Source organism: Thermobia domestica, chromosome 2 (assembly GCF_964235325.1).
Source record: "Thermobia domestica chromosome 2, izTheDome1.hap1.1, whole genome shotgun sequence".
Classification (NCBI taxonomy): domain Eukaryota; kingdom Metazoa; phylum Arthropoda; class Insecta; order Zygentoma; family Lepismatidae; genus Thermobia; species Thermobia domestica.
In genome coordinates, this window is record NC_137455.1 from 199,358,723 (window position 1) to 199,381,947 (window position 23,225).

The window sequence follows — 23,225 nt, forward strand, 5'->3', positions numbered from 1 at the left end:
ACTTCCTCAAAAATTACAATGGTTGAAGATAGGCACGGGGGACGGCGTGACGTCATTCATTCCCCTACCTCTTCAGATTCACTTTTACCATTGATTAATATAGATAAACGAAACAATTTAGTCTTTAGATATATTTATGTACATTTTATACCTCCACATGCAGTATTAGAGGGCGGAAAGAGAAACATCAATATTCACGTTCATCAGATCACATTACGTAAATATGGTGTGGAGAAAAATTGTTTTGAGCTCCTATCAGCTTACCTGGAACAAACTATAGTTCAAGACTATATTAGCAACACTCCCTTTTGCACCTTCTACGTGACTAAAGTTTTCCCCTACGTCCATGAGGATTCTTGTACGTCTCTACCAACCCTGCACAGCAGTCTTCTTCTAAGTCGAGAACCTCCTCCTAGTTCTACATCGTACTAGTTTTTGTACGAGTTTACTGTCGCATATTTCTTATCTATGGTACAAGGTATGAATCTATTGTTTTACAGTTCCAATGGAAAATCAATGTAAGCTCTTATCATATGGCATGTTATAAGGGTTTGCAACTTTGAAAGGTAAAAAAAAAGTTATAAATAAAACAAAACATTTAATATTTGAGAAGTATTTGTATTAAATACAAGTCTTTTATTTATAATTATTGTTATACCATCCTCTTTATACATATACAAAAAAAGAAAAAAAACATTCAAATACATGCAATGGACTAGAGATGTTGAACAATTAATTAATATTACTATACACTTATATTGATCACTATATTATCTAAAACGATCTACTGTACATACAAAGTAAATTAACAACCAACTGGGTAAAAATACTGATATACGTGTTTACTAGCAATAATTACAATAATAATTGTCTAAACGATATTCTAACCACTTTTAAACATGGATCTCAATGCTTTTCTGCAAACTGGTACCAAATTTTTACTTGCTTTTATCAACATATCAAGATTTTAAAGCTTTATGGTAGCCGTCTTAATTATACCTTTTCGTTCTGTTTACTTAATTATTCTAGTGTGATTATAACTATTGTACTAATAGAATATGTTAATTCTTTTTGTTTAGTTTTTAAAATACATTCTCTGTTCTACTTCCAAACACATGCTCTCGTACTTCCAACCTTTATATTTTTGGAACAAGATGTTGCACCAGATTAAAAAGGAAAGCCTAAGATGAAGGAATAATTTAGTTTTAATTATGAAAGAAGTTGGTTTCTTTATGATGGTTTCCCCTCCTTTATATGTCAGGGTGGCCAACGTTTTTTTTTTTCTTTTTTTTCTTTCTTTTTTGTTAACATTCGAAAGCTACTTTCCATTTCAGAAATCACTTGTGGTCTACTGATCTTTTCACTAGCACGCTACAGGGCATCATAACATAATAACAATAATCAACAACAATCGTATGACTCAGACCATCGCGGGCTACCTCACATGACTTCCCGGTAGACACATTGCTCACTACTGACTTAAGTTGAACTATCCATTGATTTCACAAGCACTTCGTAACACTATGTTGTAATACATTAAATAATAAAATAAATTACTATTCCAAATCAATTCTCACCAAATGCAAATCTGATGTTTTCTATTAGGCATATACAGGGTGGACCAAAAGTAGGTATACACCGCTGCATTGATCAAGTATAACATTCTAGCGTATAGGTTCATGTGCTTCGGCTGTTCCGAGCTTAAGATATAAGTAAAACGACATTAAGAACAAATAGTAAAGAAAGTAAGTCTATGCTGATGGATAACAATAAGAAATGATATAAAAAAACAATGAGCTGATCAGTGCGGGACTATATACCTACTTTTGGGCCACCTGGCACCTACTTAAGTAAATAAGCTTCATTTTCTCACAAAGTTTAAGTTGCAGAGAGATTGTTTCTTTCATTTTTTTTTAATATACTTTTATTGATTACAAATCGATAACGTAACACTATGGCGTTTAAAAATTATTTTTAAAAAAATCAATGTTCTCGATCTTTGTAATAGTTAAGTAAGCTCTATATATAATCCAGAATGCCTAGAAATCGTAATAAAATAAAGAAAATAAATTATTATGCTGCATTATATGTAGCTGTAGATACTACAGTATATGTAAATTTGTTCAGTAATTGTTCAGCAATGATGAAGAGTGAAAATTTGACTTGCAATGAGCTGCTTAAGTATTTAAATGAATCTCTACTTACAGCACAGAAAAAAAGACCAGTTACGTTAATGAACATTACGATTTAACATATATACTGCACATTAAAAGAACGTCTTTATAATATTGTGAAACCATTTGTGTCATATTGAGAGGTATTTCTCATCTTTGAAAATATGCTTTCCAGTCAATTAAAACATTACAGAAAATGATATTGCCTTATTGAGGAACATATATAAAACATGGATTTTTTTTTTGTTTGAAATGTATTGTAACTACAACAATCTTACTTTTCAAATTGTAATATTTGCTCTTTTTTAAAATCATTATTTTACAATAATTAAGATCATGAGAGGAAGGTTTGAGATAATCAAGATTACTTAAGGATACAATATTTTTTTTAAAAATTAAATTATGTCTTTTTAAGAATGATGATATCAGGACCAAGTTAAAAATGGGTATATTATTTTGAAAACACAATAATTTGTTTATTTTCTACACAAGTAAATGGGAATCTTCGACCGTCATATAGCTTCTCTTTATCCTATAACTCAGTTTACTCTTACGCACTTTAAAAATAAACGTAGGTTTCTTTGAATGTATAGTACGGCAAAATTAGAGTAAAATGTACCGTTTGAGATACGTAATATGACAGACCAGCTATGTAAAGCTGATTCCATACTTTCATAACCTCGATACAAACGAGAATTTATGTGATCAGCACCGCACTTCGTTACTTTTTGTCCACAGGTCTCCCCACGTGTTCATTTAACAGAGGTGGGTGAACACCTCAGTCGAATTTGGACGAAAGTAGAACCGGATTTGTCGGTAGGTAGTTAGACGTCTCACTTCGGCTCTTATATATCTATTTAACTTATATTAAATTAAGGTGGTTAAAGAAAGACTAAACACTATAATGAACCATAATCTATTACAGTAAAATGTGTAAAGTTAAAAAACATTAAAATTATTTCATTAAACTTGGTTTCTTTCTATTTAAAATGTAGATGATATCTCAGGTACGATAACATTTAATATAAATTTAACAATAAGCATTTCATTCAAGGAAAAAAGTGAAAGAAGAAATTTGAAGTTAAATACAACAACTGGATACAAAGAATAAAAAATATACAAATTGATAAATGAAGTTTTAAAATTAAAAAATAAAATTTTACACTACAATTAACAACTGTTATAATTTCGTAATGTTAAAAATGTGCGAAAAATGTATATTTGAATCATATGTTTGATACTTCAATAGGATAAGTCAGGATTCTTTGCAAATTAAAAAAACCTCTTTAATTTTACAGCATATTTTCAAGATTCCTAAAGTAATCCAAAGCACAATAAATACGAAAATTTTACAACATAATTTACAAAATGGTATAATCTGAAATAGCTAATATTTTCTGTTAGTTCCACATTGATGGCTGCGTATTATCAAACCATATAATGTCACAATTGACTTAGTGTTCACCAGTGAGGAACTTCTGAGAAATATTGGCTATTTTCAGATTACACCATCTAGTAAGTAGAAAAAAAATATTGCTTTATAACAATCTTTCCCAATTAGTGATCCACAGACCCCTAGGAGTCTGTCAGATTATTTACATTTCATAATTTATGTAAGAAGTAAATGATGCCGTAGACCCCCTGTATGGTATTTGTTTATAACATAATAAATAAGGGTTTGTAATTTAGTTGTTGTTAATATTGCTATCTATCTATCAACTATTACAACCAAGATACTGAAATTTAAATGTGGATCCGACAGTTTATATCTTGCCTTAAAATTAAAAAGGAGTCCGCAACTCTCAAGTAATTTGGAACCACTGTTTTGTAACATTATAATATTATCTTTTAGTATAAGTATGATCTTCAAAGTTTGAAAGTATGCTGTAAAGTTCAGAAAAACAAGTTTTAAATGTTGATCCATGAAAAAACAAACTAGAATTAAAGCTCTCAGCAACGCTTTTGAGAGAAACATACAATGAATACGTAGAAAAGTCTCGACCCAAATTCTCTTCAATCAGAAATGTCTTAAGTAAGTATTTGATTGTTATGAAACAAGTACTGAATATGAGTTCTCTATCTAAAAAAAAATTAAAGGAATTTGGTACCAATACTTTTACTAACATTATTTCTGATTTTCATACACATAAGCTGATCTAAAAAAAGATAGAGCTATTAACAATTCATTGCACACTCTAAGAAGATCACGAAGCATATGACAAATGAACTGCTTAAGCAACATCCAAATTTTCCAATGATTTAGATTTAGGAGACCTGTAACAAAACAAAACAAGAATATGTTATAAGTTATAGACATTTGTAGAAAAGAGTAATATTAATGTAGTAAAATCCTTAGTTTACAGAATAAGACAAAATTCAGACAGACCGACTATATCAATAATTAAAATTTCCACTTATTTACAGGGGAAAGTATTTCAGTTAGGCCTGCAAACCGCGGAGTAGGAAAGACGTTTAACAAAAATAACCCACCCTAATAAGTTATAATAGTGCTTCAAGTCTAACAAATTGTTGATGAAGTTTTAATGTATTATGTAGCGTAATACATAATGAAACCTCTTTAAGGCAAATACACAATTTTTTCAACTATTGGGTCTATTGGTCATCTAGAGGAATGGTTCTTAAAGAGGATTTTTATAATTTACTAAGGATTTTCATATCAGGGAATAAAACTGAAAAAGGGGCAGTAATTAAATTATGAAGTCTATCGCGATTTCTGGTGATTTATACAGAGGAAAAGTAATAAACTAAGATAGTTAGGATAAACCGACTACCCTTCATTTCAACTGTTAGATGCTGAACAATACTGGAGATATTATGAACGTCTCCTACTGTATGAACTAAGCAGAACTGAAGTTTCTGAAACCAACTGGTATAGACTATAATTCTGTTTACGCTTGCTGTATACGAAAGTGTTTGTTGATCTATCTTCAAGTAAACAGTAGTGTAAGTAATGACAGGTAAGCTATTAATTTCACTGCACACGTAGCCTATAGTCTTAAATTTGAATAGCTGAAGTTAGTTTGGTGTTTTCGGTAATTACGATTATTTGGTGGGAAAACAAGTTTGGAATATAAAGTTAGTATGTCCTGTAAACTGCCATATCGGTATTCACTGGTCCATAAACCAACACACCTTAACTTTGCTATGATATGCAATTGTAGAATCTAGTGAAATGTCGGATGATTTTTTCCGACGACTCAAATGGGTCACCATGTAAAGCTACCTAAAAACTAAAGAAGATACGACATTTAGGAACAGCACAATGGCATTTAATGAGAGTTTCGTCTTCAGTGCATCGGAGAGTAATAGTGTGGTATGTGTGTTCTGTAAAAGGTTCTAGTTGCAAGTTAGCAGCAGACAGGATTGGATTTAGAGCATGTCTGATGAAGAATAGACGCATGCCGACTGTGTCGGTACGGAGAAAGAATACATATTATATATATAATTTCCTATTATTACTAATACACAATAGATCAATGTAATTAATTTGCACAACTTTTTTCATTTATTTCAATTCTTCCTATATTTCACAATTGTTAGTTTTGACTAGCATTTATTTGTGCTTTTCAAGTTGACTACGTAAACTAATATCGCTTAGTACTTCAATTTTATAAGTATTAGGCTAACCATACACAGGAAAATAGATGATTATAGATGATATTATAAGATACTTAATAAAAGGTTTCAAAGGATCTATTTCCAGTGCTTCACTTTATTCTCATAATATCTAATGTTTTAGACATATCAGTTTTAAGATGTCATATAAACGTGCCATTCTTCAAACATGTGACCAAATAGGCCCCTGCATGCCAGTATTTACTATATTTTATAAATTATTGTATATTTTGACAAAGACTCTAGTATATAAAATATAAATACGTCTTAATTCAGTACCTCCAGTTTCAATTAACGGGTCAAAAATAAAATGGTATGAGAGTTTTGGTACTTTCCCTCTATATGGGTATCAACCCGTCTACTGTGCATATGTTGCTAAGCTTTCAAAGGTAGATAAGACAAAACACTAACTGATGAAGCAATAAAATACATAACTGACTTTTTCTGCTTCGTGGCTCATTCAAATTTTTCAATAAATCGGCAAAATGTTATGTTGGTGACTATTTACTTCATGATTATTGTCGAAATAGCTTACTGGGTTACTTTTCAATTAGTAAATTTTGAAGTACATAAAAATGCTCTGCAATTCTGTTGTACTGAATGCTTCAAAATACCATCAATTTTGTTTTCTCTTGTATCTACTTGCATGAAAAAAATTAGCAAGAATCATTCGTAAACCGAGTCACGAACAGTTTAATTGAATTATCATTTGCATACCAAATGGCTTTTAGAGTCAACAAAGAAGAATTTACATATTTTATTTACAGGCCCTGATGTCGTACACACAGAGATAGAGAACTATTACTGAAAACTGTGAATCGAACTTATGTAATATATAAAACATGAAGATGTTTTCAATGATGTGCAAAATAATTGACAATACGATATTATAAAATTAAATTAAACCAACATGGTGGACAAGTGCATATTGGATCTTATTCATTGCAGAAAGTGGATAATCAGAAAGAACAAAACTGTTTTACAACACTATGTTTGATATATTAGATATTATCATGGTTTTGGTTCTTTTCTTATTGATTTCACTAACATTATCTATAAAAATAAGAATGAAATTTTTAAAACGATTAATAAGGTAGGTCAAACTGTGATCCGTGGACCACCACGCCTTCGAGGTCTCCCCTTGTTGTTCTAATAACGTACCACATTCTATAGCTGAGAATCTCAAATAACTATATATTATGCAATAAGGTAAAAATTATACAAATTTTAATAGCTTACATAAATGTATTACTATAAAACATTCTTAGTAGCCTTCAACTATTTCTGAAGAAGCAATATGTATTTTTTCTATAAATACCAGTATAAAACTAAGGGAATACTGTTATTTTACAAAACTAATCATGAAGTTTTCTCCTTTTTTTATCTATCAAATCATAGGTTCTCATTATGGCCCCCTTGAGATGCACAGCGTATATTCATACAGTAATTTTGTGAACTATGTGTGAAACTCCGCCAGCCAGTGGTGATTTCAGAAGATATTCATCGGGAGAGGGGATTTCAATAAACGGGAAGTGAAAATGGTACTTTGAAATTACGGGTAACCCAGACTGAGGATGATCGGGAAAATGCCTCGGGAGAAATTTTGTAACTCCGGAGGGAGAGAATTCCCACCGGACCACACCCTGAAATCATCAGTGCTGCCAGATGCGCTTCGCATTCTCTTCTGAACCAGGGGATGACTACTGGACTTTTCTTTACACAAACAACCTGTGTCTTAGAATTGTTTATACTATCGCCTAATGCTCTGACCGGTAGGAACTTACCGGCAAGTATCGGTAGAAATCGTAATTTACGCTGAACAGTTGTTACGGACTCACACTTCGCAAAGTGTAGAACGCAAAATGATATCTGCTTTGCAGTCACCATCCTGATAAACACTGAAGTGGGCTGTGAAGGAAGCGAACTACTGCAACCTACTGGCAACGGCGTTAAACTTGAGAATTGGGTAAGGGCAAGAGTAGAGCCTGTCTATTCCACCTGTGCCCTCGGAAACTATGCGAACTATACTTCAGCCCCACCCCCGCCCCTCTGGCGAATGAAATCCTCCCTTTGGTTAGGGAAAAAAAGTGAATGACCTCAGTTGTGTTGTCAATTTGTTATTCAGTCGTATGGTCTTGACGAGTGAAGATCGTAGACTACATTAATAAGGCAGAGCACACCGCCGAAGTCTGTGAAATAATCCATTGTGAAACACTTCCGCATTTAACAATTGAAAGATCTCGGACGCAACAACTTGTCTCTCCTCCTTGGTACGAGAGGGAGATGCGAGAAATTACATATCGACAGGAGCGCCAAAAAGGGCACAGTTGAAATAGAAAGACTCTTGCATTCTGACTGAGAAAAGTGGTCTGCATTTGAAATAAGTTTGAGAAATGCTGGAGAAGGTAAATAATGAAAGACGTAAATCGTAAATGCCACTACGCACCTAACATCATGCTCTGAGAAAAATCTTACATAATTTATGGATACACCAACTTCACTCCATAAAAGCTGAAAATATATGTGTAAGTTTACTACTAAATCTACTAAAAAGAAAATTTGTTATAAGCTTTGCTACGCTTTTTTCTTGCTTTATGATCGTTGCCTGTGATATTACAACAGCAGGAAAAACAGAATCGTAGTTTGCGGTTGTCGATACTTGGCTATAATTGTCTGCTTAATATAAAAAATTGTGGTTAGTAAATCACATTAGTGGCGAAGAAAATCAAAATTTGCTCAGTGCTTTTTTTTTTTTTTTTTCGGCGACAGATGTTGCTTAGCTAAAGTATATACATTGTTTCTTAAAGGGCTATAAAAAGAAGTGAACCGCTTTCTATGAGACTTACTTGCTTTTTTGTTTCCTTCGGCCAACTCGCAGCTGCACCTGCCCAGTTTTGATCTTCTTAAAGAGTGCAATCGCCTCTGCATGGGACAACCCCTGCACCGTCTCTCCGTTCACTTCAAGAATTTCGTCGCCTGGAACACAAAATGTGAACATGCATCATAAAAGTTCCGCACACCCAGTTACACTATTCACTATAAACTTAAATTAATACTTATATAGAAAAGACTAGAATATCACAGAAAAATGATTTTATACTCAAAAACATTACTTTTTCTTGATAACATACAAATGAGTTCTTTAGCAGATTATAATCTTTCTTGTTTCAGAACGTTGAGGAAAACCTTAACGACATCTGGTGAAAAATAAACAAGAAAGAACGAAAGCAATAGGGTTACTAGATAGGAGGGAGTTGTGAGTGACAACCAAGAAGTTGGAGACAAGAAAGTAATACAGGTGACTAGTTTTTCAGTAGATTCACAATTTTATTAGTAGAGGACCGAAATGTAAACGAGAGTGAAAAAACATGGATAGGAATGATTAAAGATACCTTTAGGAAGAAGAAAAATAATGCATTTTCTGGTGCTTTGAATAAAGAGTTAAGTTAAAGCAGTTAATCGAATGTTATCCATATATAGCGAAAATACATGTAACAAGCACATTCAAGTAAACAAAAATCTCCAGAAACCCATGGACAGGGTACTCCCACTTTCTTCATTCCACCATTTAGTCTTAAACTAAAATATTATATATATATACATAATTTAAGGTAAATGCAGTGTGTGTGTGTACTTATAACAAAGATTTGTTAAAATAAGGAAGAACTATTTTTTCCGCAATCAAGAAACTATCATTAAAATGTTAACATTTTTCTCATTTTTAACATATTTTATGTACTTTAAAAATATGTTAATTTTTTATTATTTTTAATATTATTAATCAAATAACAGTTTTATTTTTTTTATTAAAATGAATAAATTTTATTTATTGTGTAAATATAGATCACTTAAAACACGAAAGTTGTGCAGATAATAAAAGTAAAACACATGCTGATCGGGATGTCCGTCATGCGTCCGATTTGTTATATGAGCTCCTGCACGAATTGGAGATCAGAGAATTGGATCTTTCACTGACCATTTTTGTCACATAGTGTGCTCTTAGTGTTTTAAAGTTATTTTATAATATTGATAGATAGAAAATCAATAAGAGAATACAATAAATGAAAAGACTGTAATACTGGACTAGAGAATTTACTGCAGTATGCGAGTTTTAACACAAAACTATTTAAAATGTGGATACTACTATCGAACTCATTGCTGAAACTGTTCAAATTGTACCATCTTTGAACGAATGGTGGTGATTAAGCTATGTATCAGTAGTAAAATATAATTTGTTTACTAGAGAAGTAAAGAGGAGAAGTAAAAAAAAAAATAGCCAATTCTTTTGTATTTCGTTGAAATTTAAGTGTATTTGTCGCTTATTTTCTTTTATAGCATGCTAAATAGGCATCTGTCTACTTATACGTCCATTTATCATTCATGTCTCTATTCTTTCTTATTTACATTCATCAGTGACATCTGTTGATATCTATGTAACGTACTCCAAAATAGTTTTGACAATTGAATATGCGAAACAGAGTACGTTTGTTGTTAACTTTTTTTTTTTTTTTTTAATGGAAATACCACTGCAAGAAGTCAAGTATCACTTTACTAGATTGAAATTCCAGACGTTGTGAGCAAACTGCAGACAGAATAATAACGAAACAGTGTCTTCGTGAGTGCTATAAGAGCTTAACATTTTTTGTGTAAGATCACATCTCAATAGATATGGGAAGGATAAACGCAACAACAAAATATGAATGGATTACAGAGAAGCAATACAATGAGTATGTGCATTCATTGTTTATGTAAAACGGAGAAAAAGTGCATATGAGCATAACAAGTAGAGTCTTATTTAATCGAACTGAATTGAAGTATATATTCTTGATTACGTAAATGCTTGGGAAACTTGAATTATGAATGTCATGCGCACTTTGTGGTGTAGTACACAGCCGCGTAAATGTGGGAAAAACTCATAGTAGAGCGTGCATCTTTGCGTGTACAGCAATCAAATGCAGTAATAAATGAAAGGTTACTGTACTTTCTCATAATTTCAAGGTCAATTTAAGTATAATATACATCCTTTCAACAGAAAAAGTACATTTTCTCACCAAAAATACCTACTCCTACATTGATCACTAAGATTATTTTAGGGTTGTCTCGGAAAGTGCCTCGTCTTTGCAGTATGTAAGTCTTAAAGTATCTCGTCTCGGAAAGCGTATCTATTGATATTAGAAGGGCTCTGTATCATTTCATATCTCGTCACGAAACTTCTGTCTCATCTCGTATTTTCTCACGAAACTTCTGTCTCATCTCGTATCTCGTCACGAAACTTCTGACTCTTCTCGTCTTGTGGTCAAACCTATTGATCATACATCATACAGCTGCTATGTTTTTGATGTTTTTTCTGAATAAGTACTGGTATCTTGGTGGAAAATATTCTCATAAAGTGAGGAGATAAGGTAAGATTCACATAATCTTGTTAGCATTCTTAATGGTTATTAAAATAAGTACTCAAAATGCATAGCATCCATCCTTTTATGATGGATTCTTATGATTTCACCAAAAGAACCAATTTTTACCAACAAAAGTTCTATTCACTTCGATAACAGATAGCAAAAAGACAGCCCTTTTGCTGAGATGAGCTTGTGTGCTTTACGTATTTTATTACACCGAGGTTATGAAAAACAGAAATACTATTAACATGAGCTCTGGGACTTGAATCCGATATAGTTCGCGTGTGCATAGACCATTACGTGAAATTAACCCTAGAATCCGTTTCTCACCACACTATATCGCTTTTAAAAGCCTTCATGTGTATTAGATTAATAATAGTATGCTACATCCCAGAAAACTTGCTCGTTTGTAAATGGTAAAAGTTTTCAACTTGGATGTGTGTGATTCCTGGTACGAGTTTACACTGTTCGGTAAACCCACGTTGAACTATAGGAAAGTGAAACCCGAACGGAAGAATAAGAGGCAGTGTTAAGGTGTATCTGAGACTTCGAAGAAAGTACAAAAGATAATATTACAGTGGTATGGTTGTGTTATGAGAAGAAATGATGATTATGTCGGCAAGGAAGTGGAGAAGATTGAAGCATAAGACAAAAGAGGAAGAAAGAAACCCAAAAGAAAATGAATGGATTGTGTGATTACGAACTCGGAAGAAAAGTGGTTAATAGAGGATGATGTTTGGAATAGAGCAAGATGGAAAAGGATCATCAAAAATGACAACAACACGTAAGTGGGAAAACACAAGAGTTAAAGAAGAAAGAAAGAAAAAAAGGTAACAGCATAATTGTTTACATCAGTAATTTTTAACTGGCCAATGTATATCGTAGAATTGCGCTTCTATAATTTGGAAAGCACCTGTGAGAAACAGGTGAAGCAAAAGAGGAGAGATGATAAGGTGAAGAAACGGAATAAAACAGTCATTTATCAGTCGTTATGGATCCAAGGGTAGAGCATTCGCAAAATCATTGACTGCACTATTTTGTCTGTGGCCACTATCTTTTATCAATCCCAAGATTAGTTTTTGCTCTTTATTCTCTCTGTGCGGTTTATTGAGAAGTAGAACAGCAAACTGTAAGTCACAGAGCACTCAATTTAAAGTGACTGCTTTATACTGTGGATAGATCACAGTATTTGAAAATACATTCTTGCCTTATGATGTTCATAAAAGATGTTTCATAAGGATTAGTGACAAGGTAAACATACATATAACAAATCTCAGGTTCAATTCCCGGTGAGATAGCCTTGAAAGTTGAATGAATTAGAGTGGCTCCCATCCCATCGTAAACTGTAGAGAGCACATGGAGTCTTGTAATTTTGAAGGTGGAATTCAAATCCTAAATTGTTGATAAAAGTCTCTTATAGTCTTAGTGCTGAAAAGAGAAGCTAACCTCCAAACAATCGTCTTGTATATGGTCCTAATAAAGAGTAGGGTAATTTTTGTATTTGTAAAATTTGCTATAAAATAATTGATTGAAATTTAGCATCCATTTCAGCACCAAGACTATATGAGATGAACCTATAGTTTAAGATTCGGATTCCAGTTCCAAAGTTCAAGGTGTTCAAATTTCAAAGTTCACTCACTGGAAATCGAATCCACAACCTCGTCCACTAAATATTCTATAATATAAATTTCAACGTAAATATTTACAATACGTAGCACTATTTTCGTAACATGGCGGTCAATCTGAGGGGTATAGAAGTTAAATCGTCATTATGAGAATATTTAAGAAAATATGTAATATTTCCTCTTGCTTTTCCTTTTTCCTTTCTTTCTTTAGTGGAATTTTATTTTTTTTTAAATCAGTCGTCTCTTCTCAAAATTCCATACAAAGTTTTATTTCCCTAAATAGAACAATCAATTTCTACATAACAAAGATATCCCGCATCTCTTTTCTTGGTACTCTCTACAGAAATAATATATTCCCTTAACAAAACTGGTATTTTATTATTGTTTACCATATTGTATATCAAACAAAACGTTTCCATATTGTTATTGTGCTTGGGTTCTTTCGTCTAATATTTATCACGATTTCAATAACAATCGCGCTGAAAATAATATTGAATGAGTAAATAAAGCAAACACAGCGTGAAATAAAAATCAATCCCTTGTTATGTACAAAAATACTTTTTTTCCCCACGAAATTAGGAAGTTTCATTGTAGGGTATTTTCATCTTCGTAAAGCAGCATATATGGATTGGAATTCAAGATTGTGGTTATACAAACTCCACATATATATGTAGTTGTACAATCAAATTTAATAAAGGTATATTCACAGAGATTTGGAAAGTATGAATAGACAAATTCCTAAGTCTACATTTATTACATATTTCGTTCCCCCGACATTATTATGTATTAAGAAGAATTTTCCTAGCAATAAAATATGTTTTCAATTCTGGATACATTGAGAAAAAAGGACGGAATAATGGGGAGAATAAAAAGCAATATAAACTGATTTTTCAATTTGCTCTCTGTATAAAAAAAAAAAAAAAAAAAAAAAGCAGAGAACAAAAGGAATTGTGAAGTGCGTACAAAAGTTGCCAGGTCATATAATGAAGGAAATATCAAAATAGTACACATTTCCTTCTAAATGTAAAATAAGACGAAAATATTTTTCTGAATGTATAGATTAAATTAACACCCTCGAGAAAGAAAGAAAAGAGTGAACCTGTGATTTACAGAACCATCTTTAACGTAATCGTTGAGTTTTAAAATAGCATAATTTAACTTCCGTTAAATGCAAAACTTAAAGAACGACTATAAACCGATGAGTTGTGGAATTCCGTTAAAGATTACTCTTATCAAGGAGAGTATAGACAAGCTTCCACCATTATATTTGTGTGTCTATCTATCTATCTTGTCTCACAATAATTTCATAGGTTTGGAAAATATGTTATTGTTTAAAGATGAAAATGAAGAATTAGGGGTGGTAGGGGTTAAATAAGCCCTAAATTGAAAGCTTTACGTGGATATACATAATGCTATAACAAACCAATTTTACGTGATAAATCATGTAAAACAAAATCAATTAAAATGAAGTATGGGCTAAAGTAGTAATTTCCAAACGGAATACTCTGTGATGTCAACGGTTTGTTCCTCCCCTTCTCAGCGAATCATAAGAAGAGAGGAAGGAGCTGGTTCCATTTTCTTTTATCAACCTGACATTGATAAAAGACAATGGTGACGGGCAAGCAATAGCCTCGATGCCGTAGTTGATGATTTTGCACGCATACTACGCATGGGTCTATGTCTACGTGTACACTACAAACGTTTAGATATTCCGTTCTTCTACCTCATGTCTTCGTGGTATTTCATCTGCTTTTCTCAGATTGAAAACATGCTCATAAGTGTTATACATGGACCAATTGGAAATGTCTTGCTTTGGGCTTCCAATCACCTCAAATTTAGCGTTAAAAGTGGTGCTAAGGAGATAAAAGTAGATAAATCCACTCCAACTTGGAATTTCCCGCATACATAACATGATGATAACACAACCAGTTTCCATTATGATAGTCAATAATAATAATAATCAGGGGTGCCCACAAGGGGGGGCTATGACGCAAACTGCGTCATTGAAATATTTGGGGGGGTTAAAAATCTATATAAATATGTTTGAGAGGGTGTAAAAATTAACCGAAAAGATTTTTTTTCATGGAAGAACACCTACGGATAGCAATTTAGGGGGGGTGCGTCATGGACATCAGGGGGGTGAGCACCACTGTAATAATAATAATAATAATAATAATAATAATTTGATGCAGTATAGTGTAATTTTCTTTGGAACTTCTTGATCATTGCTACAATTTGAGATTGAAATTAGTCAAGAGAAAAGGATGGATTTACCACGTGTTACAAAGATTTGTTTAATGATAGATTATGCAATAATTATCCAATTTTCATCAAGCATAGCACATAGATTCTCTTTGAGACTTAAGAATTCATTCTTTGCTTGTAGCTGAAATTACTGAGGAGTAATTATATTTTGAGAAACATATGTAAACAATAACTTTTCTAACAATTATCATACAATATTTCCACTAACATTGCGTCTGCTCTTTTCTAGTGTTACCAATAAGGATTGAAAGGGGCTCCTTAGTTTAATTGTTAAGAAATTGGTCTCACGTACGCCTGGTCCAGGGTTCGATTTATTGCCGGTTTACCCCAATTTTCAGCGTCCACCCAGTGTTCTGAGGGAAACAATTGAGTCATGTGAATCAAGACGTCACGTCTACTAGGTCCAGAAAGCTCCTTATATGTCTGTTAGAGGCAGGACCACCGCGACGCGCCAACCACTTCCCGTCGATAGGCTCAACGAAGTTCCACCAGTGGCTAACAGATGGCATCGGAAGAAATGTCACGCCAGTGGTCCAGTCAGTGATGCCAATTGAAGGGAAATTTCCCTTGGCGCAGGGAAATTTTGAGTAAAGTTTGGAGAAAAGGGAAAAAGGGAAATTGCTTGTAATCTCTCAATATTGCAGGGAAATTTGAACCTCCCTTCAATCATTTATAGATTGAACATATTTACGTATGTGATTAATCTCATTAAAATTCAGTATAAATTCAACATCTTATTTGTTCCAAACATAATACGTTGCACATATTTCACATAAATTCTCACAAGTTATCTTGCTTTGCATTCGTTAATATTTATGAACATTACACATCGATCATCATATTCAGTTAAATTCGAAACATTACAACAATGCTTATTTAAAATCTTTTATCAAAATTAATCTTCCCATTGTTGAATTAAATGCAATGCAATAAGATGAAATATTTCTCAATTAAATTATCATGCCAACTATTGTAAGTTTGGTTTTCCCAATCAGAAGATGTTTTTCTCAACCAGAAAATTGATTGTGAAGAGTATTAATCGATGTAAGAGAAGAAAATCTGCGTGTCGTGAATGTAAATATGTATATATGGGCGAATACTGGGTCATTAGTGTATGTGTGTTTGTGTAACTTTACAAATTTTTTTGGTGACTGTGCGCACAGAATTATTAATTCTTAAGAATTCCGCATCTCTAAACTTTGTATTGTGCTTACGAACATTCCTCGTGTACAGCGAAAGACAGTAGCAACTAGAGTTTTCTTTGTAACTGTTCGTATTCGTTTCAGTAAATATGGGAGTGCTGTTCTTAAATAAGTACATACCAAATATATATTTAATATTTTCTTTGTACCTTAGGTTACATTAATATTAAAATCTACCATGATGTCTAGGATAAAAATTAAATTTATATAATATTTATTTTACATTTTTTATGATTTCTTTAGGTTGTCCGTCCTGACAGAGGTATTTATAGGGTTTTTCCTCAGTCACACCAGGCAAATGCACAGATTGCACCTTTAACATAGGTCCTGGCATACACCTTTCCATATCCTTTCCCCTCCTCTATCGCGACGCCTTAGATACCTAAACAACAAATCAAGTTCAAATTCTGAGTAAGCTCAAAGGAAGGTTGTCAGGTATCTGCTTGTATGTGGTTATAAGATTGGGGTGATGGGGTGGAAGCGAAAACGATTAAAAATACGTTTACTAAGTACTTGAACGGTTTGGATGAAGGGAAATTTTGTCCGGGAAAGGGAAATTCTGAAGCTTGTGAAGGGAAAACGGCTCTGAAGGAATTGGCATCACTGGGTCCAGTTTAGTTCAATAAGGATTGAACTCGTGGATAATGAGTGTATTCGTTCCCATTTCTAAGAAAAACGTTTAAAGAAACTTCTTGAAAAATGCCTTATATTTTCTTTTAGGATCTGACAGTGAGAATTATTAGTATTACTTGAGGTTGAAATTCGTCAAATATAAAATATGGATTCTCCAACTTAAAAAAAAAAATCATTCCGTCGCTTCTACTGTGAATGGATTCTATTAGCATAACATAATAATTAAAGCAAATGTAAGTGAGTTTCTACCATTCAGCAGAACACGTATATGTGTCCGAGAGCCATTTATAGGATAATTTTTCGTAAAGATTATTGGATACTTTTTTTTTTCAGGTTTGGCAAATATGCCTATTGTTTGCGTAGAAATCTTTTCGAGCTGGAATCAGTCAAGTCCAAGAGGGTAAATTCCTTCCAACTTTTTCAAGGGAGTTCTTCACTCACATTTGAAAATAAATGAATAAAATATATGAAACCTTCAAACTTCTCAGAGCTATGCCCTTTAGGGTAAAGGGGACAGATGATTAATAAAAGTTGATCATTATAAAAGAATTAATGCAATGGGAATGTGGAAGGAAATAGGAGAACTCTGAGAAAACGGTATTTTCCACAACAAACTCACATGGCGCTGGATCAAACCCGCGCGATCAAACTGTTGCAGCAACACGGGTGAGATCTCTACCACTGAGCCACTGTGTTCCCTTCCCTTACATTTATCGTGCGTGGCACCATTATTTATTGTACTGAGCAGTGCACATGGACAATGAGAAATTTTTACCTCCATTAAATGTTACTTACAATGTTAGTGAGAAAAAAAAGCGTTCGAACGAAAGGCAATCAATAACATATTACTTGTTAAAACAAACATTTGTCTGTAAGTCCTATCATAGCCATCATTATATACTGTATTATCAACATCCACTGAAAAATCCGCGTGAAAATCTGACAACATCGCTCAGGATTTGTTTCCTAGGCAACGCAAGTGAAGAGAGTGACGACAAAATTTCAGGCCGAAGAGTTGTTCCCCAACAAATATCGTGTCACATCAACGTCATATTCTGCTATCAATGGTCATTTGCTACGACGACTATTCTTGTGACCACCTTTTGATCCGAGCACTTCGGTTTTCGTCTGCTACTGGCAAAGGACTCGCTGAAGATCCCAGCGCTTTTTAAAGACAGTGTATCCAATTCAGCAACTTTTCTTCCAAGTCATCTTACGTTCGCTATCAATTATCATATAAGTTTTCGAAAACTTATATGTTTGTGACACAACAATTTGTAAATAGATTACGGATATTATTGATTAACCTTCTATTATTAAAAATAATAAATACGTAAATTAAGGGGATTGTTGCCTCGCCATTTTCTTTTTTCTTTTCCGTAATTAAAGCATATTTTCTAGTATTTATAGTTGCAAATAAGAAGGTACATATTATTATGATTTTTGTAGTTGATTTTTTTAAATGTGCTTAATAATTGCAAGATAATAATTAATAATTTAACTTTTTACTTTGAAGCCCAACGAAGGAAATTCAATGAACCAACCCTGCGAATAATGACTAAGTTACTCTTTCTCTATAAGATAAAATAATTTGCAAAGCATCATTTACACACAGTCAATATTTAATTGAATTAATAGAAATTTTAGGGGAACAATGAATTAAAATGAAATATAGTGTGATTGTTGGTAAATGAAGCTTTGCAAATTATTTTATCGTATACAGGAAAAGTAATTAATCGTTTTCTGCAGGGTTGGTGCTTTCAATTTCCTTCCTTGGGCCGAAAAGTAAAAACTTTAATTAGTGATTAATTATTAATTATCTTGTATTTAATTAGCATGTTTTAAAAATTTTCAATTACAAAATTAATATGTTTCTTTATACTCAACTATAAATACTAGAAAACGAGTTTTAATTCAGGGGTGTCATTTAGGGAGGACAGGAAGAGGCATTTCCCCCTGAGTTTGAGATTTATATAGATTTTATCAATAAAATAGTAATGTCAGTGAAAAACGCGAAATTTTACTTATATCAAGGGGTCTTGCCCCCCCCCCCCCAGCCAAATCTGAAATGCTGCTACGCTTTTAATTACGGACAAAGAGAAAATCAAAATGGCATGGCAAAAATCCCTTTAAGCTGCTCAGTGTTGTCAATTCCATTTCCATGGGTGTCGGCGGACTTGCTCTTTCGAAGTTTGTACAAGTCTGTACAATTACGGTATATTTAGTAAATCTGCTCAAGAATACCCTTTGTGTAGTAAGCTTGTTAGAAAACAAATTTTACAGAAAATAGAACGCTGAAGGAAATGTGTTCCTTATTTTGCTCAGACAAATTTAGAGCCCTTATTGTCAGCGTCTTTTCAAATTACGACGAAGAAGTTAAGATTATTTAACTTTTCGGAGGCATATGTGGTTTAAAAGGATGCACAATGAATGACACAAGATAATTCCATTGACTGAGTGAGTAAAACCTAATGCATTATGTCCTGGCGCGTGATTTAATTCCATGATCTCCCGAGTGCTAAGCCAAGGCTATACCAGCTGAAAGTGAAAGTGTTTAGGATTTTACGTCCTTTTTCAACAGCGGGGCTATATAGAGATGTGGACCTACAGATTAAAGTGGGCTCCGAACCACTCCATTCAAGGTGAGCTCCCGGCGGGAATCGATCCCGCGACCACTCGGTGGAGCCCGCTATACCAGCGGAGCAACGAAAAATTAATTTGTACTCCATTTATAGTTTCATTATTAGTATGCGCCTGGACTTTCTATGCGTTTTTTTTTTTTTTTTCCTTTTTGCACTTGTTTTCAGGTTTTCAGCATATAAGGGATTTTGTCGTGAAAAATGTTCTTGTTATTTTTCTGCAGAACTTTTCGCACTTTACAAAGAAACCTTTTGCTCCCGGATCCACTGTTATCCATAGGATGAATAGTGTCTTCGTATTCACGCTCTTATCATTTTATACAAAATAACTTAAATCTAATAAACCTACTTACCTATTTTCTAAATTTAAATTTCTTGGAGATACTTATTGGCTAATACCCACTTCAAAGGAAATACCACCTTGCTGTTCAAGTCTTATTATTTTTATCCAAGTCCTTTTGGCTATGAAAACGTTCTTTCAGTTCGAAAAATGAGTCTACAGTACCGCGTTTAAGCATTGATTCTACTTGTAGCTTTTTTTTCTGCCCTTGAAAAGTTTTGTTTGATGCTCAAGTGCTTTTTGATCCGGATGTCTTCAAATCGCATATGTTCAAATCAAGATTTTGACTGAAGTCAACGTCAACACGATGTTTCACAGCACAAGCTTTATATATGAAAGAGACGTATTTCTTTAATTACTTTCTCTTTTCCTCTTTATATAGTTTTACATGTATAACATGTTCTCTTGTTTATCTTATGTGTCCATTCTCCCCTGGTGAAAAATCATTGTTTACTTTGAGAATGAATTTGTAAAATAAAAAAAGAAATAAAAAAAAAGAAATGTGGAAATTGTTGAGTGAAAGAAAATGTCATTCCGTAACTCTGCCATTTTTAAATAAGGAAATAAAATAACTCATCTAAGGGAACCCCCGTTACTTCAAAGCACTCGCCTTCGGTGCACGTAGTAGAGGTCTGCACGGGCCGGAATTTTTAGCTCAGGCTCGGCCCGGCTCGTGAGTTTATAATGTGAGGTCCGACCCGAGTCCGAAATATGTTTTAGCATTTAGGCCCGAGCTCATGTGGTAATCAAATGAGCCCGAAATAAACCCGAATTACATAAACTTTATAATTTACTAAAAATTATATTTTTTTAAATTTACAGCAATTAGAAGTTTAATTTTGCAGATCTGCTTTAATAGTTCTTAAGAAAGAATGGTCCAAACGTCCAATAAATATTGTTGTACAGTACATTTGCAAAGTTAGGCCCCAAAAGGACCGAGAAATATGATTGTATATTTAAAAATTTACGGCCCGGGCGGCCCCGAAGTCATATATGCTTTGTAGGCCTGAGTCCGGCCCGCGGATTGCACTTTAACCTGTAAGTCCAGTCTCTATACAGTCTCGTTGTTGGGTAAAGACGTCTAAAAACCTAACAAACGAATTTTCCCTTAGAGTGTATTCCCTCGTGGCATGCTTATCACGAGAATTGCTGTCTTATAAAGAATTTGCTATATGAATTTCATTTAGCGCTATGAGAGTAATAAACTTACCGTTAGCGTTGTTTTCAAATTTTGGAATTGATGATACGATTCCAAATGACTAAGAACAGTAGAATTGTATCTTTTCTTGTATTCATTTGGGGCTCCCACAGTTCGATTCATTGGTCATAGATTCGAGGATCTCAAGAAGAGGAGTAAGCAACACTACAACTCAACCATCCCCAGTGAGAGAATGACAAGCTTTGTTGCCAAACGTCAACGATCGCTGAAGAGCCACTTTTCTGTCCTAGAGAAAGCGATCTATTGCCTCGTTACTTTGCGTATATCCGTGGAAAATATTTAGTAATATTTATGTAAATATATCAATTGTACTGTATATATACATTATTTATTGTTTTTAGTGCGGAAGTTCTATTTGTAGAGTTTAAGTTATTGTCGTGAGCAGTGGCGTATTTAGGGGGGGCTTCCGGGCTTAAGCCCCCCCCCCCCGAAATCTTGCTTACTATAGTAAAGTATATGAAATATCTTGCAGAATTTTCACATTTTCAGGCAAAGCCCCCCCGAAAGTTAGTAAAGCCCCTCCCGAAACAAAATCGTAAATACGCCACTGATCGTGAGTGTGTCGTCTCAAGATTTGATGTGTGTGTGTGTGTGTGCGTTCGTGTTTGTTTTTCATCCCCCTTTTATGCTTCTTGTATATAGTATTGTTTTTGGTAAATAGTTAATTGTAAATAATGGAACCATCAACATCTGTGCAGTCACCCGAATGTTACAGGATTGGAGAGAGAAAAAAGCTTATTCTTAAAAGTGGAGAGCCAGAAATTATTTTTAACGTTTATTCGTATTTCCGCTCACAAGAACAGGAAGGGGGAAGAAAAGCTTCCGTACGGGAGACTGTGGATGAAACTGCTGCGGCCACTCTCGTTGCGAAATCAACTGTATATGATATAAGAAAGCAGCATTTAGACCCTAATGAACAACGATAGATTAGAGACCCCACGCAAAGACAGAAAAAGTGAAAAGCGAATGACATGTGTCGACTAGGCCTGTATCCAGGGAGATCTATTGGGGCGCCCCCTAAATTTTCGCTGGCCACCTAAAATTTTCACGGTAGGCTTGCAAATGAACTATAATATGGTGATAAACTATAATATGGTTAGATCGGACACCCTTAACTTCGGTTTCCCCCCCCCCCTACATTTTTGGGCTGGCTACCGGCCTGGTGTCGACATTTATGACAATTATACCCGGGAAACTATAAGGCGGAAAGTACATGAATTTTTCAGGGGAATTTAGGGTGGATATATTTATTATTATTATTATTATTATTTGGAGAGAAAGAGAGTAAAATAACACATCTTTATTTAGATCGCAAAACCATAGATTCTTAAAACCTCTTGATATTATTACACACCTGGAGCGATCCCCTCAAATATCAAACATTATCTTTCTGAATATTTGTAATCACTCGCAGTGATAATGGCGGAGGTAGTTCAGCTGCATTATTCTTACCAGTTACTGTAATATGAACGTGCAATATATATATATATACATATGTAACTTTGGGCGGAAAATTAAATCAGGTGAAATATTTATGCCCTTTTCAATTACTCATGACGCGCTCCGAGTCTACCCCATTCCTTCTGGACACCAGAGCCGTAGCTAAGGGGGGGCCAGCGGGGCGCCCGCCCCGGGCGCTGATAGCAAGGGGGCGCCGAACGAACAAGGAGAAAGGAAAAGTGATGTTGGACATGAGTAAAAGACGAGTCGCCCCCAGAAAGTATTGGCGCCCTATTAAATCAATATTGCTGTCGGTTTATCAATGAAATACGCAGATTTCTTAAAAATTTTCTTGCTCGCTTCGCTCGCAGTCTAAGAGTTTAAATAAGTTACAACAAGTTTTTTCTTATTACTTAAAGAGTTATTATAGATGATTTCTTAATGACATGTGGTATACAAGGCGCCGAGTAATGACTTATAGTGTACGCAGGAGCATTTGCAAACTCCGAAACGAGCAAAGTCGTGTTCGGCGTTTTGATAGTGATGAGTTTGCTCAGTTCGAAACGTTTTTCTACCCAATCGGATTAATTACGAAGCACAGTGGGGCCAAAGCACTGACTTCTTGGCAAAAATAAGAATTCGCAATATGAAGCAGA

At 33.9% G+C, this 23,225-nt stretch overlaps 1 protein-coding gene across 1 annotated transcript in view; it reads right to left on the reverse strand.

Annotated features, from left to right (window-relative positions):
- Positions 1–958: 958 nt before the first annotated feature.
- The window catches only part of LOC145678352 (uncharacterized), a 238,847-nt gene continuing 216,580 nt past the window's right edge, over positions 959–23,225 (reverse strand). The window contains exons 5-6 of the mRNA XM_081748401.1: positions 8,657–8,786; positions 959–4,448 (exon numbers count right to left, since the gene is read on the reverse strand). Coding sequence (XP_081604527.1) covers positions 4,406–4,448; positions 8,657–8,786 — 173 coding nt within the window. The 3' untranslated portion in view covers positions 959–4,405. The remainder of the gene's footprint in view (positions 4,449–8,656; positions 8,787–23,225) is intronic.